The 19077-nt window shown below is 36.6% G+C and overlaps 1 protein-coding gene across 1 annotated transcript; it reads right to left on the reverse strand.

Annotated features, from left to right (window-relative positions):
• Window positions 1-2286: 2286 nt before the first annotated feature.
• LOC140156663 (organic solute transporter subunit alpha-like) lies at window positions 2287-18660 on the reverse strand. Its single transcript, XM_072179601.1, has 7 exons — window positions 18381-18660; window positions 10678-10838; window positions 9423-9496; window positions 5366-5527; window positions 4328-4439; window positions 3326-3578; window positions 2287-2701 (listed from the first exon to the last, which is right to left on the reverse strand). The coding sequence occupies exons 1-7, from the start codon at window positions 18475-18477 to the stop codon at window positions 2430-2432; spliced, it is 1131 nt and encodes a 376-aa protein (XP_072035702.1). The 5' UTR covers window positions 18478-18660; the 3' UTR covers window positions 2287-2429.
• Between the last annotated feature and the right edge of the window lie 417 nt (window positions 18661-19077).

Consider the following 19077-nt stretch of genomic DNA (forward strand, 5'->3'; position numbering starts at 1 on the left):
CTTATGTTTTAATTGTTAGGAAATAAATAATAGCTAGCACACTTGCAATTTACCAGCAACATCATAATGATAATTACACAAATATTTAATTCTCGACCAGTGTGTATTACTATTGGTCAAGCTCACTTTTTGTAGAATACCACGCTCGCGACCTACCCTTGACCTAGCCATATTTCAAACACTGGTCAGTGACGCTTTTCAAACACTCACGCAAGTGGTCTCGGATCATTAAGAATAGGATATTTTGATTATAGCAAAGATGAAAAAACATTTGAGGAAATTGTGGTATCATGATCTCAAAGAAACAAGTTATTCAAAACAGGGCTGCAAGAACTATCTGTGGTGCAAAGTGGGACACACCAGTAGAGGATGTCCATGCTGAACTTGACTAGAAACCACTAATTGAGACAAAACTCAAATTTTAACCTACAAAATCTTGCACCTCATTATTTGAGTCATATTTTCAGTCATGTAAACAGCTATAATTTCCGTCAAAGCCAAAGTAATGCAACCACTCCCTGCCAAGGACAGTACAAAAAGTGCAGTCGGTCATATAAAGGTACTGTAAGCTGGAATGAACTAGAAAAAATATCCAAAACTCTCCAACATTAACTATAAAAGTATCATTTTGGGTTGGACAATTAATAATTTTGATTTTGTTTATTATGTTTAAGCCTAGATAATAAGCGTTCGCAATTAACTTATTTTGTACATGGAAGTTTGTCCATCTGAAACAAGGCAAAGTTGATTAATTGTAATACTACAAATATGTGATGCGATCAAGCAAAATCAGTTGGAACTCGGAAATATTAAATTTTCAGTTTCTTATTCGCTACTTGCACGGTTCCGCCATTATGCACTATGTGCGGGGAGAGCCTCGAACTGGCAGCATACATGAATGGGAATTGAACTAGTCATAACGTTCTGTGTAAGGTTACATAATTCTTCCTTTCATGTATGCTGCCAGTTCGAGGCTCTCCCGCACATAGTGCATAATGGCGGAACGTGCAGAAGTGAATAGATAGTAAAAAGCAATTACAAAGCTGCATTTTGCAGAAAACCCCATTGAAATTGAACAACCAGTTCCAAAGATATGAGCAATTAAAGAGTCTACAGAACAATAGGAAACAAAAAGAAATATTTCCTTTTTTTCGATATTTCCGAGTTCCGACTGATTTTGCTTGATCGCATTGTTTTTTCTTGTTTTGGAAACTCTTTTATTGCGCAAATTTTTGAAACTGGTTGTTCAATTTCAATGAAGTTTTCTGCAAATGCAGCTTTGTAAATACTTTTTACTATCCTATAAGAAACTGAGAATTTAATATTTCCCGAGTTCCGACTGATTTGGCTTGATCGCATCACATATGCTTGTTAAGGTGTATTGGGACAAGGAATGGCCCTTGCCACCTTACAACTCACTGTGCAGAACTCTGCACCAAGGGGATTTGCATGGCTAAATGATCAAGAATCGATACACATTATAAATGTTCACTTGGTGAGGATTTTAAACTGCACTCAACCACATGGATTTTTCCGGGGTTTTTCCATTAGTAACAAGCCATGAATCAACTTTTGTGACAAGCATAGGCCTACTTTGTGACTTTTGAAAAGTGCAGTTTTTGTCTTGGACATCTCTCATTTTCACACAAAACTTCGTGTAAGCAGTCATATAATTATTTAGAAGTTAGTTTTATTGGTACAAAACGAAACCTTACAATGTTATGACGAAATGTTGAGAGGGGGACTTACAGTAAGCCAAAAAATTAAGGTACCAGTTATGTTCACCTCCTGTATATCCTAAACAAAGGCAGATATGTCATAATTGGAAGTTTTTGAACCAGCAGCTAATGGCTGTATCTTTTAGCTCGAATTTAAGACCTCATTCGTTGAAATTGTTCAAGAAATAAAGACACGGCGATCCCAAAACCCAAGGAAGATACCAATGTAAAAGTTGCAGTTTGCTGCATTAAATGCCCTATTGATTTGTACACAAAGCGGTCGTGAACAAGAGAACAAGCGCTGCGCTTCCATTGATTAGCACGTTAAAACTAGCGTCGTGCTTTCATTGATTAGTACACAAAAGTGCAACTTTTGATTTCGTTTCTTCATTAGGTTTTAGATCACTGTTTCTTTAATTCTTAACCAATTTCAACAAGTAAGGTCTTAAATTAGAGCTACAGAGTACGTGTATTGGCTGCTTGTTTTAATTTTGACATATTTGTCTTTATTTAGGATATACAGGGGTAAACACAACTGGTACCTTAATTTTTTGGCTTACTGTATTTCGTGTGCTGTGTTTATTTAAATGGCAGATAATAGTTTAATGTTCTTACACTTGCATGATGAAGTAGCTTAGAGACTCTAAGCTACTTCATAGCTTAATGTTTAACATTATGTAATGGTGACTTAAAAGTCACCATTACATACTGTTAAACATCTGTTTCAATATATCTGACAATCCTGCTCCCTTCCGGAGCTTTCATTTCATCCGATGCAATAACATCATTGATTTCATCTTTACTACCCTGATTGAATTTAACCTGAGTGCAACCTGTCTGATGTTGCGGTACTATCATATTCTGTAGTTCCAACAAGGAGCTTTCTCTTCGTCTGCGGTTCCTCTGACGGAGTTTGTATATGACATATCTGGATGAGGCGATTAGTATAAACATCTCGCAGATAACCAGTGCGTTGTAGATAACTATATAGATAGTAAGAAAATGATGAAACATTTAATATCTTGCAAAAGAAAGTCCAATGGTTTTGTGAAATAATTGCTTTGGTTTATTAAAGCTAACGATTAAGGGGGTACTACACCCCTGCCCAATTTTGTGCCTATTTTTGCATTTTTCTCAAAAATTATAAAGCATTGGTGACAAGTAAGATATTTATATTATAGGGGCAAGGACTACAACTACTGCACTGGAAATTTTATTTCAGCACAGACAACAGTTGTGGAGTTACAGTCAAAAATGAGGGAAACCCAATATTTGATCAATAAATCAATAACTACTTGCCTTGAGTTGCTGAATTTTCAGTGCAGTAGTTGTAGCCCTTGCCCCTATAATATACATATCTTACTTGTCACCAATGCGCTATCATTTTTGAGAAAAATGCAAAAATAGGCACAAAATTGGCCAGGGGTGTAGTACCCCCTTAAAGGTTTCTTTAAATACCAAAATATAGTTGATTAACTTTTCAAAAATAGGAGAGAAGAGGGCACAATGGGGGTTCTGGGGTGTTTTTTTTTGTTGTTGTTGGGGGGGGGGGGGCACCCTGTATATGATTGGGACTCCAAATGTCCCTTCAATTGAGAAATACTTACTACTTGATACCAAAGAAGCACTGAACGGTGCAATGCACTTGATGACCTTTGACCGTACTAAAATAGCAAGCAAAAGAGTCTGTACATTGGGTACAATCATAACGATCTTAAGCGCTATGAATTTCTCTTTTATCCAGTACTTTTTGAGTGGTTCTATGGAGACTTTATAAAAGACTGTAAGACCGTAGACACCCACCAATGTTGAGATGAGGCTGATTAATGTGAGATATAAGAAAGCTGACGTTTTTGAGATCTGAAAGAAATTCAAAATAAAATTTTATTGATTCAGTAGGAAAATGTGGAAAGCAAAAATTCTGACAATTTGCCGTTTTATACTAAAAAGTCTTCTTGCGACATACTTTCTGAAATAGCAGTGAAGTAAACATTTTCCTGATATAGTTTAATAATAATACGGTCACATCATGGTCCCTTAATTTTTTACAGAAACATCGTTTGAAAAGTACAATCAAATTAAATATTACCAATATGATTTGCTGTTTAATGTGTGAAGCTATACATATATTACTATCTGAAGGAAGCGAAAGTTGCAAATGATTTCCGTAGTTGGACAAATATTTCACAAGAAATCGATGTTGTTATCGAGGTAGAATAGTTTGGTTTATCCTAACTGGACAGGGCGGATATACCAGATGGGTCTGAGCCTGTGCTCTAAATTTGCGAGTATAAAAAAAAATAATAAAATGGAAGTGTAGAAAATTTAGTGGAGCACTGGTTTACAATGAGAAATGGGTTACAGGGGGTGGGATGTAAACGCGTGGATCCGGATAGTCATCAGGGGTCCTACATTTTAGTCGGCCCTGAAAAGGGTAAATCCGGTCCTCTTGTCGCTGGAAAGTATTCAAATAATTTGCAATGAAATTTGTTTTTCCATAATAATTGTCACCTCAGAACTCGCATTTAACCAAAAAATAAAATAAAATAAAATAAATAAATAAATAAAATGCTAAGAAGTATGTATAATTTCCAACACCTTATACGTACATAGGCTGGTATATACAACCCGTCTGTCCATAATATCGACGCAATGAAGAGTGTCAAAGGCTGGATAAGTGCGCTCTGTAGAACAACCAGTCGTAATCGATGGATATGTTGACTGAAACCAGTAAAAACTAAATATATAGTAATGAAACTAATTGATTACAGGAGATATTAATGATTGTAAAAGAACAAAACTTGGTATATCATCTGTACGCAGCAATTTATGATTACTGACTTAAAGGGTCATTTCGTGATCCACAGCCTCATCCCCCCACTTTTCTCAAAAAAAGAGATTTTTATATCACTGGAAACCTCTGGCTACATAATGTTTATGTACAAAATATTTCTTGCAGATTAATTCGTTTTGCAAAGATATCGTGAAATTTGAATTTCGTTCTGGTGCACCAGAACGAAATTACAACACATTGTCTATGGAGCAGTGTAATACACATAATCATGCATAGCTCGCAAACGCAAAATCGGAATCAACTGAAATTTTGGGAATAGGTCTTTTTCGTGGATATGTATTGAAAAATGTCATAAAAAGAGGATGCTAGGATCACGAAATCCTCCTTTAAGATAACAAATTTTAAGGGTTGACCATACATCACACGCCATCGAATGATTCTACTCAAAAGGCAAGCGTAAATGGTATATAAAAGCAAAAAGAATATGCACGCCATTATTAGTCAGGAATATCAAATTTATTAATTTGAATTAAAGTCTCCTTAAATTTACTATTCTTTTGTATATAATAATTATAATGGTCCATCATCGACTCGCCTGTCGCATAGCCTGCTTAGTGGTCTAATGGCGGTGCCCATATGGCAAAGTAATGAATTGTTTAATTCGAATTGATAAATTCGATTCAACTGACTGATCTTTACAAATGACATTTACAAGCACAGCTCCAAACCGATGTCAAAAGCACAGTCTGCATTATAATAGCCCTAGACGTTTTGATAATTTCTGCATTCAATTGTACACATCTAAAAATCTTGACACCTGACAGCTATTGCAGGTATAAACCCTCAAACTTACTGCGTTAGTTTAATCTTGGAGCAACAACAGGGACAGCAACAAGCAAGAGGCGGTTGTGCTAACGTTATCTCAACATCTTGAAGTCGTCTTACCATCGTGTCAATGCCTCGAAAATGCGCCAGAATCAATAAGATGAAAATATATAAACCTAAAGATAAATATCTGGAGTAGAAAGATAAAATAGACAGGATTATATCAGTAGAACACATGTTTTAATGTTAAAACTTAACCAACATGGTCGGATTTAACCACACAATTTGTTGGTTAACATTTTAACCAACAAGTTTAAAGTTTTTGGGCGGGTGCGGCGTGCCGCACCCGCCCTGTATTCTCTGACTATTGACCTACTTTCTCACATGCCGCAGTGTTGAGAAAATATTCGTGCCGGTTATATCCAAAACACCCACAGAGGTGATAGTTTACGGCGAGTTTTGTAATTATTACTTGATTTTGATATGTAAGTAATACGATAAAATCGTCATAGGCAGTAATGTGTTTGTATTAAAAGAAATAACAAAAATAATTATTTAAGTAATAGAAATACTATTTGGAAATTGCAGCAAGATTTGCAGATGTTTTTATTTGAACAGTACCAGTTCACCAGTTTTGCTAGTTTTTTTCCTAATCTTTGGGCTAAATTAATAGCATCGTGAAGGTCATATATATCATTTTATTCCTCGCGCCGGGAGGCGCGAGGTATTAGTGTTTACTTCTGAATCGAACGTGGGGACATGGGGAAAGCCTGAATATAGTAAATTATAATTACCTTCATTTAAATATTTATGATACTTTTATTAAAACAAATATTCAAGCGATGCTAGTGTGTAATATAAAAAACATAAAATTTCACTATTTTCAGAGAAAATAGTGTTTTTAGAAACAACGATAATTTGTTTTCTGCATAGAGGTTGATTTATTAATTGAATTGAGCATGCGTGTTGAGAAATTCGTTCGTTTGGGGCACTGATCTGACGCTTTGATAAAATTCCCTTTAAAAGGAAAGACCGGAGGGAAAGCTTAAAAGCAATAAATATAGTAACTCGGGGAAAATGATCCCTGACTCTTGGGGAGTATGACACCGCAAAGGTCATGTGAGGTCAAAGGTCAGGTCAAATTTGAAGTTGCTCCGATTGGGCTGTAACTGGGGAAAATGATCCATGACTCTTGGGGAGTATGAAACCGCAAAGGTCATGTGAGGTCAACAGTCAGGTCAAATTTGAAGTTGCTCCGATTGGGCTGTAACTCGGGGGAAGTGATCCCTGACTCTTGGGGAGTATGAAACCGCAAAGGTCATGTGAGGTCAAAGGTCAGGTCAAATTTAAAGTTGCTCCGATTAGGCTGTAACTTGGGGACAATGATCCCTGACACTTGGGGAGTATCAAACCACAAAGGTCATGTGAGGTCAAAGGTCAGGTCAAATTAGAAGTTGCTCTGATTGGGCTGTAACTCGGGGGAAATGATCCTTGACTCTTGGGGAGTATGAAACTGCAAAGGTCATGTGAGGTCAAAGGTCAGGCCAAATTTGAAGTTGCTCCGATTAGGCTGTAACTTGGGGACAATGATCCCTGACACTTGGGGAGTATAAAACCGCAAAGGTCATGTGAGGTCAAAGGTCAGGTCAAATTTAAAGTTGCTCCAATTGGGCTGTAAGTCGGGGGAAATGATCCCTGACACTTGGGGAGTATAAAACCGCAAAGGTCATGTGAGGTCAAAGGTCAGGTCAAATTGGAAGTTGCTCTGATTGGGCTGTAACTCAGGTAAAATGATCCTTGACTCTTGGGGAGTATGAAACTGGAAGAGTCGTGCGATATGTCCTCCGGTCGTAAGAAACAAAAAGGTCAGTGGCCGCATATCTGTAGGATCATTGGTTAATGAGATATATTCACGTTTTGTACTTAGTGCACCTAACCCTGTATCTTTTAAACCAAATATCCTAAAGAGTCGTGGAACACGAATCGATTGGCGCGAGGTTCATATTGGTGCGTATGCACCAAATATGTATCTTGTACTGATAGCTTCGGCATGTTCTTAAATACAGCTTGTATGTGCATTGTGTTCAGTGTGTACATAGGCTATTTACTTTTAAAATCTTGTGACAAATAGATGCTTGTATAAGGTATTATAGACAAATTATTAGAATGCATGTGCACCAGTAGAAATGGCCCAGGTTGAATAAAATAAATAAATATATGAATGAATATTTTATTCCCTGGATTATTTTTGTTGGGACAAAATAATGATATAGTTTGACGCTTTGAAATACAGTTATGTTAATCATAATAAAGTTACAAAGTTAAAAAATAATATCGAAATATTGTAAAAACTTTTCCCCTCATAAGTTGTATCAAAACAACATATTGAGGAAATTGATATGACAGATTTTTAAACTTTGATATGGAAAGATACCCCAGCCCTGTTGTCTCACCAGAGAAGATGAGCAGAAGTCTTTCTATCTGATGATAAAAAAAACCCTCTAGGTATGATTACGAAAATGTTTTAAATAACTATTATCTACAAAAGTTTTATAACAATGTTTTATATTAAAATGTTAACATAAAACGTCTTCTGTTATGATGTGAAGGATTAATATAAAAACAGGAAAATCTGTTCCAACTGACCAGCAGAGAACAAAGGATAAGCAATAGATAAGATTAAAATCAAGGAAAATATGACACAACCTCCAATAGGGGAATAACAAACGTATAAAGTTAACAACTCTTTTAACTTTGTTTATACGTTTTGTGTTATTCCACCATTGGAAATCGATGTTGTGTCATATTTTCCTATTTTAATTGTGAACTTGACTTACTCATTCTTTCATTTCTCTTGACAATTTTTCATTTGCCCGCCCTATTCCTTTTAAAGGAATTTTTATTATGTGTATATTCAATTATCTTTTAGTTGTTGAGCAAAGAAATTATTTTATGCCTTGATTATTGATTCATTGTTGTAGGGGCTTTTATATTAAACATACTTTATCTTGAACAAAAATTAGTAAAGGACCCTTTTAGTGGATGTAGAATGTTCGATGTAACATATCTTGGCGTTATTTAATCTAAGTTCTAACGCATGTTTGATGACGTAAAATCGGTAATATATTTCTACCAGATATATATTCTAAGTAACATAATTTATTATTGAATTTACGTAATCCGTTATAACTTAAACACCGGGCTTAAACATTACAAAATAGAATGGGAATATATTAAATAATGTGGTTATATCAAATATTCTAAACATGGAATACTCTGAGTCTGTAACGGCCATCTGTTATTCCATGCACCAATCGTTTGTAGGCATAGCCATTATGCATGTTATGGCCATAGGAAATCAAATGAATATCCGCTTAATTTCTCTCAAAGCCAATTAAAAGTGCAAACAGTTGTGGCTGATGAGCAATTCCCGTTTTGCTATAAATATAACCTTAAACTGACCTTTGTACCTATATAGCGCAACAATTCTTGAACAAAACATATAAAACCATGTAAATATCAAAGGTCATTTCGGAAGCTTCAATTAATGATCACAAATATTCACTGATCTTATCTCCTTTAATCTCCAGACATGGGAATTTTAAAACCTGAATTCACGAGGTTCTTGTCAAAATTTCTGCATATTTCAGCCCATTTTGGCCTTTTTAACATAATTTCACTCACTTTTAAGGGTTTTTGCATGGATGATCATTCTCATGCCTGGGTCTCTGACTCCGACGGGTATATATAAATGGCTTAAAGCCATAATGTAGGCCTATATATAACGATATATTAATATGAAATTGGTAAATATTTTTCTAACTTTTTTTGGGGCATATTTGTTAAATTTAAACATCATGTGCATGTGACACATCCCAACCCATCATTTGACATAATCATGACATTACCCCCCCCCCTCCCCCAAGAACTCTAGAACCCAATGGCCAAAATAGCCAGGGGGGCTTGTTCACCTTAATGTTATTTAGCATTTTAGCTTTATTTCGGATTGGTAAGCTATAATAAATCACATAATATTCTGTATTTTCAAGAAATGTTTACTTTGGTCTTTAAAATAAGTGACTTACAGACTAGCAGCCCAACTTGCAACGATCGCAGCTCTTGGTACATAGATACTGGCAAGTGATGTGACGCTAAATACCTGTGCATGGTATACGAATAAATAACACTATAAGTACAATTAATGTAAAATTGTATGTAAGACAGCAAAAATTACAGGTTTTACTTTTTCAAGACAGTCAAGTACTTCTACTATGTTGATTTAGATGAAAATTTAGCTTAAAATGTCAACATTGTAACTACATGCCTCCTAAAGAAAAGACCTTTCAACAATTCTAAGACATTTTTACTAAATGTCTGTTATGCATCTAAAAATACAACAAAATAATGCTGTCCGATTTACAGCACATTGATATTCTACGAACGGCAGTTATAGAATTTTAGTTACTGCAGATGTTTTAGTATCAAATGTTCCCAGGATTAGGTATGATATTGACAGTGTATAGGTTGCTGTAATTGTGAAGAGCCTTACACTAATTTACTGCAAAATTAAATTAAGTTTGATAATATTTTAAGAGTGTATTAATGATGACATAGGAAAGGGCACAAATCGCGCCATTTTTGTGTGAGGTTCATGATCTTTATAATTTGTATATTAACACAATATCTAGTGTTAAAATCTATCTTAATACTATCTTGATTGTGTTAACAATCATAAACATCTTCATATTTTTTTACACATTAGTGTTTATAAATTAACACCCTTCTTCTTATTCTTCTTTGTGGATACTGTCCAACACCCCTTTTATTTCTATACTCTCACTGTACAAACAAGTGTTTATTAAGTGTTCAAGTGTTTAGTAAGTGTTCTCTGCTGTTTTGGCAGTGCATACGGCACCCGGCTTAATGGAGACGTATATCACGATCTCCCTAAATATAACCAATGTTAATTGTTATACCAAGGGTGGAAAAGAGTCCAAGTAAGAATATGGTGTATCTTCTTCTGGCTCCATATGGAGACGTAAAACGACGACCTCAATATAACCAATGTGATACCCAGGGTTAATTACCGTAAAACCTCGTCTACAAGCATATATAGTTTTTTTGATGAAAGCTAAATTAATACGATACATGCGTAAATATGCCAAGACAATAGATTGGTCTTACAATAATACTTGTTTGATGCATGGATCTGTAATTTATTTGCTCAAATTCCAAAATGGCGCCTGGATTAATTCAGCTTTCATCAGAAGCACTCTATATGCTTGTAGACGAGGTTTTACGGTATACCAGTTAGAAGAGTGGACAAGAATCTTTACTTACAGGAAAGAGTCCAAGTAAGAATATAGTGTATCCTCTTCTGGCTCCATACGGCACCTTAATGGAGACGTAGACGACGATCTCCATAAATATAACCAATGTTATACCAGTTAGAAGGGTGGAGAAGATCAACAAAGCTTTTGAAAATGACGACGCTGCCATCTCTGCAATAAAGGAGAGGGGTGGGGGAGGGGGAAAATAAGTCAGTATCTTAAAAACTAATGAATATACATAGGCATAAGTTATACTTTCTTTTTGAAGTATGTTTAATTAGGCCTACTTAAAGGAGGATTTCGTGATCCTAGCTTCCTCTTTTATGACATTTATCAGTAGATATCCACGAAAAAAGCTTATTCCCAAAATTTCAGTTGATTCCGATTATGCGTTTGTTAGTTATGCATGATTATGTGTATTTATACTGTTGGGTTTCTATAAACCTTAGGAAGACTGGACAAAGACTGGAAACAGTATATTGTGTTACTATAGATCTTTATTACTACATGTACTAGTATAATGTTATCATCATCAAGCTTCAACCAAGAGAGACTCAACATGGGATTTCTCCCTGTATTTATACACATTTGTAACAATGGTTAGCACAGATTTAGTAGGCCCTGCAAATAGTGTGTCAAAAGACCCTATTGGCAGGCTCCACTTATCATTGACCTAGATTTATTAATGCAATCATCAGCTCTTAGAAGTGATTATCTCACAGGTTGTCAAAAGAATCCTTTGGTAGAGTTAATACCCTGTCAAAGGGCTCTTGTGTACTCACCCTGTCAAAGGGCTATTGGTAGAGATAATTACTCTACCAATAGGCTAAGTGTTGTCAATAGGCACTGTCAAAAGATCCTTTAGCATGGCCTATTCACCCTACCAATAGGTGCTGTCAAAAGAGCGTGTCAAAGGGCCATTGGCAGAGACAATAGGTGCTGTCAAAAGAGCGTGTCAAAAGGCCATTGGCAGAGACAATATTATAGGTGCTGTCAAAAGAGCGTGTCAAAAGGCCATTGGCAGAGACAATAGGTGCTGTCAATAGAGCGTGTTAAAAGGCCATTGGCAGAGACAATAGGTGCTGTCAATAGAGCGTGTTAAAAGGCCATTGGCAGAGACAATCACCCTACCAATAGGTTGTTAAGTGTTGTCAATAGGCACTGTCAAAAGATCCTTTAGCAAGGTCCATTCACCTTACCAATAGGTGCTGTCAAAAGGCCATTGGCAGAGACAATCACTCTACCAATAGATGCTGTCAAAAGGAAGGTACCCTGACAAAAGATCTATTGGTAGAGCATTAACTATGGAATGAAAAGATCCATTGGCAGTGTATTGATTGAATTGCTATATATCACATTAACATAAGTGTAAAAATAGCCTACATGACTCTCGTAATCACAACTATGTAATTAGCATAAATTTGGTAGGGGGGGTTACATAATTAGAACAATACAAACTCAACACTGTCCCCTCTCTGGTTTGGACAATGTCCTCATTGTTGTATTGCTTTTAAATTAGTAGCATAAAGTTGATCAAAACTTAGCAAAATATAGCAAAATATAGTAACACGTTTTGTTTTTCTCCAATTTGTTAGTGGATCCTCAACACCTGAATTAATCTTGAAACGGATAAGTAAGAAAATAATATTGTTACCCAATTAACAATATCTGTCATCAATCTTCAATCCTGTATGTAACTTGCAATTTTACGAGAACAATGTAATGTTCTGTGAAATACAAGAGAGATACTTTATACAATTTGCAAGTTCTTGAAAAGAAGAAAAAAACCATGAAATTGATAATTGATTAACACTGTATAGCCTTAAGGAGACAAGAGCTTCCCAATGTTTGCACTTCAGTGCAGCAATTACCTGGTCTGAGAACAGACAGGCATACAGAACTCAGAACTTAAAAAGTCACACAATTTGAAGTACCCTCAGTTATTTAGATAAGCTGAAATCAATTGTGTATCAAATTTCTAATTTGAAGAAGTACTTGAATCCTTACATAATAGCTTCATCATTGCATGCATTAGTTTAAAAAAAAAACCCAATCACCAATATAAAATTCAAAATATGAGAATTACAATATAGATTGTTGAAAACCTTAACGACATTAAAGTTAAATCTTGAGCAAAACACAAGTCTAAGCTAAAGTTAAAATGGAGCAAAGTTAAATTTTGAGCAAACACATGTCTAAACTAAAGTTGAATATGGAGCAAAGTTAAATCTTGAGCAAAACACAAGTCTAAGCTAAAGTTAAAATGGAGCAAAGTTAAATTTTGAGCAAACACATGTCTAAACTAAAGTTGAATATGGAGCAAAGTTAAATCTTGAGCAAAACACAAGTCTAAACTAAAGTTAAATATGAACACATGACAAGGCCATGAATATCAAGTATTCCAATATGTCATGAACAGGGATCATAACAGATTGAAACAGTGGAACAATTAGTAAATAACTGATACAAATGTATGTATGAAAAGCCAAAAAAAAATTCATATCCAAAGTCACCATTCATATACACATTTTGAGCAGTAATTGACTAGTAATGAAGTATTATGACAACTACTGTAATTGAGGTAAGCATATAATCACCTTTTTAAAAACATGGAGCTTCATATGTCACAATGAAAATTCATAATCGGCAATGGCGACCAACCAAGGTAAGCATGTCGATGACGAATTTACATTGAGACAATGACAACAATAAAAACGACAGCAATTATTCAAGTAAATCAATCTTAGGACCAAAACAAGGATATCAATCACTCACTGCTGGATCCTATATTTAAGATATCAGATATAATCATTCCAAAATAAACATGTGACAAGGGTCACAGTTTTTTTTAATTTTTTTTTTTTTTAACATTATATTTACTTACTTCCAAAGCATGGCTCATTATTCTTATGATGGTCCTTGGTGAAATTTACACACAATTAAAAGTCATACATAAATTCATTTGTTCAAAATGTTCCCTTGGAATGTGGCAATTAAGTGCCTGGTATACATATTGGCATGCTGTAATTCCTCTTGCAGCTGATGACTATTTCGTTTAATCATATCCTCCGTCTGTGCTTCACACACCTGTGTTGTCTTCTTTTGTACCTTAAATTCCATGTCTGCGACACGTTCCAGCAGAAAGTCCAGACTCTTAGCAATGACAATGTTCTGGTCGAATGTAGTAGGGGCATTTCTGACCTGTGTTTCTACTGACACAGAAGACAGAGAAGAGTGTCTAGGACGAATCGATGAACGAGAAGCACCAGGTTGAGGTAGGGGTGTGCTTTTGCCTGCTGCTCCTTGTGGTGTAAGGTTGCTGGGGTTTAACATAATCGTGGAAGCTCGTGTTGATTGAGAAGCATGTTCTGCTTTACCATTAGCGCAGTCTGGAGCTACCATTCGTAAAAGTCCAACTGTGGATTGCGGCGGGGGTACTCCATTAGATACAGGGGTTGCTGCTGACACTCCCTGATGCTGGTACTGCTGGTTGCAGTGGTTGTGTAATTTCTGAACAGAATAAAAAGGGGACTGCGGCGGGGGTATCCAATTAGATACAGGGGTAGCTGATCCTGTCTGTTGCTGGGAGTAAACATCTTTCTGTGGTGGAGAAAGAGGAGATGTTAATTTTGGTAGACCAGTTATGGTCAAAGCTAATGGGTTAACAGAATGGCTTGCAGCAAGTTCATCTTGAACTAGTTTGTGTGCCCTTGTCATGCCAGGTGCATTGGAATCATACTCCAGCTGTGATATGTCAATGTCATCTGCAGTTACTTGAACTTGATTTTTCAGCCTGTGAAAATGTTCAGGTAAGATCTCCTGTCGACGCAGTGAGTTCTGTATCCAATTGGAAGCGAAAGCTCTGACATAGTATTTGGGAACTTTAATCCTCACCGCCCATTCAAGGTGCTGCTTATGTGCCTCAGAAAGGAGGTGTGATTCAAATGCTGAACGGTTATAAAATCCTCTCTTGCAATATTCACAAGTAAACTGACTTATCTGCCAGGGCCAGTGTTGAAACATGTGACGATATAGTGAATGTCGATCGCCTAAAGATGAAGAACAAAGATGACACTGGAAAGATGCCATGGTTGCAATTTGATATGTAGAGTGCAAGTTAGTGTAGAAGTTGATGTGGACTGTATGGTTGCAAAAGCAAAAGTGATGTATCAATGTGAAGCCCCTAGTAATATATGTCCATGGTTCTTTATCCAATTTAAAAGTCTGGTTCACTTGTAAAATGGGATTAGCATGTTGCTGTCAATAGAATATTCCTACCAAAGGAATGCTGCCAAAAGAAATTATCTTGTCAATGGTAGGTAAATATGTTTCTACCAAAAGAATTCTGCCAAAAGAAATTACCTTGTCAATGGCAGGTAATTATGTTTAGTTTTAAAGTAAACACACCTGGGATGACTTATAATAATGTCAGAAATCTTGCAAACAGTTCTTGAACACCGGTTCAAGTGGGTTGCATCAGAATCCTCTTGAGAGTCATTGTCATAATCAATAAGAATCATCATCACTAAGTTTATATTAAACAGAACTCAATAACTGGTCAACCTGACCCTTAACATCTTCATGCATGATCAAGCTCAAATCATAATAACTGCAGGAAACAGCGGGTTTTTTTTTTTTCTTCTCTTCTGATATGTTTTCTTGAACCCGAGATGATCAGATGTCACTGCGTTGTGCATTGCAAATAGAAGTGTTCTGTAGTGATTTAGGCACTGCAACTTGGAGATAAGACTGTGTTTTGTCATTGGTCTCCAACTTAGCACATCATCCTCCACCACTGTTTCTATAGCAATACAAATTATGTGTACGTATGGACTCTTGCGTCCCAACTCAACAGTGTCTCTACCAGGATGCGTAAGACTTCTTTTAACTAATTAATGAATAGCATATAGGTTCAAATCATCATGTCGCAGTTTCACATAATTTCATCTGCCATGTAACCATCTATCCAAGAAGCAGTAACCAATAGTGTGGTGGCCATTGGAGAGGCAAAAACATTTTTTTTTTTTTCTCAACTGTGCTGCTTGATAGGATCTTAAGATGATTTGTATGGTCAGTCGAAATATTACCCTCATTTCTATCTCTTGCTGACATACTACTCGATGTCTGGTTGACTTCGGATATCTCACATACCCTGGGTAGTTTTTCATGAAGCAGATGATTGGCGCCATTGCTGCGTTCAGACTTGCTTGTCTGCCAGCTTGCGAGTACTGTCCAGTATGTGAACTGCAACAGATTCGCATCTCTTCATTGGTTCTGCTAAGTCGAGAAAACACTACCGCAAAAGTCAAAGTCAACAACATGATGATTGAACTAAAAGAATCACTAATTTGTGATTAACCCTAGATTGCAGCTCATTATGTATTGGCTGGCATATATGATTGGCCGCCCTTGTTTCGCTGACTCTGTTCACACCATTGTACCTGACTGAGAGTGGCACATATCCCCGTGTCCAATGCATCTGTGTCCAAATTGAACAGCCCATCGTCGGCTAGATACGTCATACCTCTTCTTCAGTTAACTTGGTTTTCTGGGTATCAACTGCTACTTGGCACTCGTCACTCCACTCAATGTCTGTCCAGCAAACGATGAAGTGGTCCAGCTATGTGTGCAAGCCCTTGATAACAATTATGAACAGAGTTCTAGGAAAGCTCCTCTGACGTTCTTTGGAGTTGACCAATCCTGCACTGCCGGCTACCTCTACCTCTTTTTTTTTTTTTTTTTGGGGGGTGTCAGATTTTCTCCATCTGAAGTTACAAGGTATCCGAGAAAGATTCCACTTTCTCGCAGTAGTTCATTTTGTTGTGGCAAATATATCCAAAATCCATGGTTCCAATTTATCAATTTAAATGTACTGAAAATTCATGATTGTTAGTGCAACCCGTGTGACATACCCATGATAACAATATCATGTTAAAGCACATGTAAAGGTTTATGTGGTAGTTCATAACTATCTGTGATTGAAAGTAAAACATGTACGCCTAAGCATCCTTCAGTTATATTCATGTATAGATCCGTAGAATCTTCACAGCCAAGTTCATAATCACTCTGATCCTCAGTAGCTTCTAGTGTGACCATACCAACATTTGAGATAGATGGATCCATGTTTAGACAATTGCTAACTCCATTAACGCTACTCATCAATATCATTGCTATAAATATCACCATGTGAGCAACTGGCAACATGAAGCTAGTCATGTTCGAATAAGGCATGTTAAAGTCCATAATTAATCCCATCGCTTGCCACCAGTGTTGGGTATCTATAATCTTAGGGAGACTGGACAAAGACTGGAAACAGTATATTGTGTTACTATAGATCTTTATTACTACATGTACTAGTATAATGTTATCATCATCAAGCTTCAACCAAGAGAGACTCAACATGGGATTTCTCCCTGTATTTATACACATTTGTAACAATGGTTAGCACAGATTTAGTAGGCCCTGCAAATAGTGTGTCAAAAGACCCTATTGGCAGGCTCCACTTATCATTGACCTAGATTTATTAATGCAATCATCAGCTCTTAGAAGTGATTATCTCACAGGTTGTCAAAAGAATCCTTTGGTAGAGTTAATACCCTGTCAAAGGGCTCTTGTGTACTCACCCTGTCAAAGGGCTATTGGTAGAGATAATTACTCTACCAATAGGCTAAGTGTTGTCAATAGGCACTGTCAAAAGATCCTTTAGCATGGCCTATTCACCCTACCAATAGGTGCTGTCAAAAGAGCGTGTCAAAGGGCCATTGGCAGAGACAATAGGTGCTGTCAAAAGAGCGTGTCAAAAGGCCATTGGCAGAGACAATAGGTGCTGTCAAAGAGCGTGTCAAAAGGCCATTGGCAGAGACAATAGGTGCTGTCAATAGAGCGTGTTAAAAGGCCATTGGCAGAGACAATAGGTGCTGTCAATAGAGCGTGTTAAAAGGCCATTGGCAGAGACAATCACCCTACCAATAGGTTGTTAAGTGTTGTCAATAGGCACTGTCAAAAGATCCTTTAGCAAGGTCCATTCACCTTACCAATAGGTGCTGTCAAAAGGCCATTGGCAGAGACAATCACTCTACCAATAGATGCTGTCAAAAGGAAGGTACCCTGACAAAAGATCTATTGGTAGAGCATTAACTATGGAATGAAAAGATCCATTGGCAGTGTATTGATTGAATTGCTATATATCACATTAACATAAGTGTAAAAATAGCCTACATGACTCTCGTAATCACAACTATGTAATTAGCATAAATTTGGTAGGGGGGGTTACATAATTAGAACAATACAAACTCAACAATACACTGCTCATAGGCCACTGTGTGTAATTTCGTTCTGGTATACCAGCACGAAATTCAAATTTGACGATATTTTCGCTAAACGAATTAATCTGCAAGAAATATTTGGTACTACATAAACATTATGTAGCCAGAGGTTTCCAGTGGTATAAACATCTCAACTTTTTTGGAGAAAAGTGCAGGGGGGATGAGGCTGTGGAACACCAAATGCCCTTTTAATTGTGACCCCAATAAAGTCATTTGGCACACACAACTACTTTTAGTTATTTCAGTAGGCCATGTACCAGGAGGCCATAGGCCTACAAACCATGACGTCAGGGCCCGGGCGTCAGGGCATGATTTGATATGGAAATAAATGATGAATGAAATGAATGATGAATGAAATTAATGTCCTGATTACTAGGTCCTATCATACCTGAAAACAGCTCCTTAGCAGTGAAGTTACCCCGACAGATCATTGCGGACACATTGCCTGACACATTGACACCTACAGACGCCATTTGAGTCAACATATATAGCGAGTCGGCTCTGGTAATATTTTAATTTTACACCAGTGATGGTGGTAATAAAATTTCATCAAGCATAAAACGCATTACAACACCACATATTTAAGCTTATTCAACCAAGTCCAACACAAAAGTTATTTTTACTCCCGATTCTTTGACCTAGTGCTATATATGATTCAAACGCTCGTAAAAGCAGTAATTCACCGTGACTGCATCTTAGTTTGCAAACAAACAATCCTAACAGATAAGAGATTATTACGTGTAAAACAACACAAACCCGCCAACCAAAATAACGCTGCAATCGTGCAGTGTAGTGTAAAATGCCGGGCGTAATACTGATTGTAAATAATGTAATCAGAACTGCATAAGTAAATACACGACTGAGTTCCTGGTATTGGTGGTATGTAAACCTTTGACCATGCTGACATGCACTGTAATCTATGCCACGTGATATTGATCATGCCTGTATGCATTGAAACATTTTTGTTGCCATGGTAACGTTACCATTGTGCACCATTTCGATAGTATAATCTGTATACCGGAACACTTAATTCCAAATTGAAAACTTCCCCACTACCGACGTATGAGCAAAGATAAAAAATTCTC

This window comes from Amphiura filiformis, chromosome 7, assembly GCF_039555335.1.
Source record: "Amphiura filiformis chromosome 7, Afil_fr2py, whole genome shotgun sequence".
NCBI lineage: Eukaryota > Metazoa > Echinodermata > Ophiuroidea > Amphilepidida > Amphiuridae > Amphiura > Amphiura filiformis.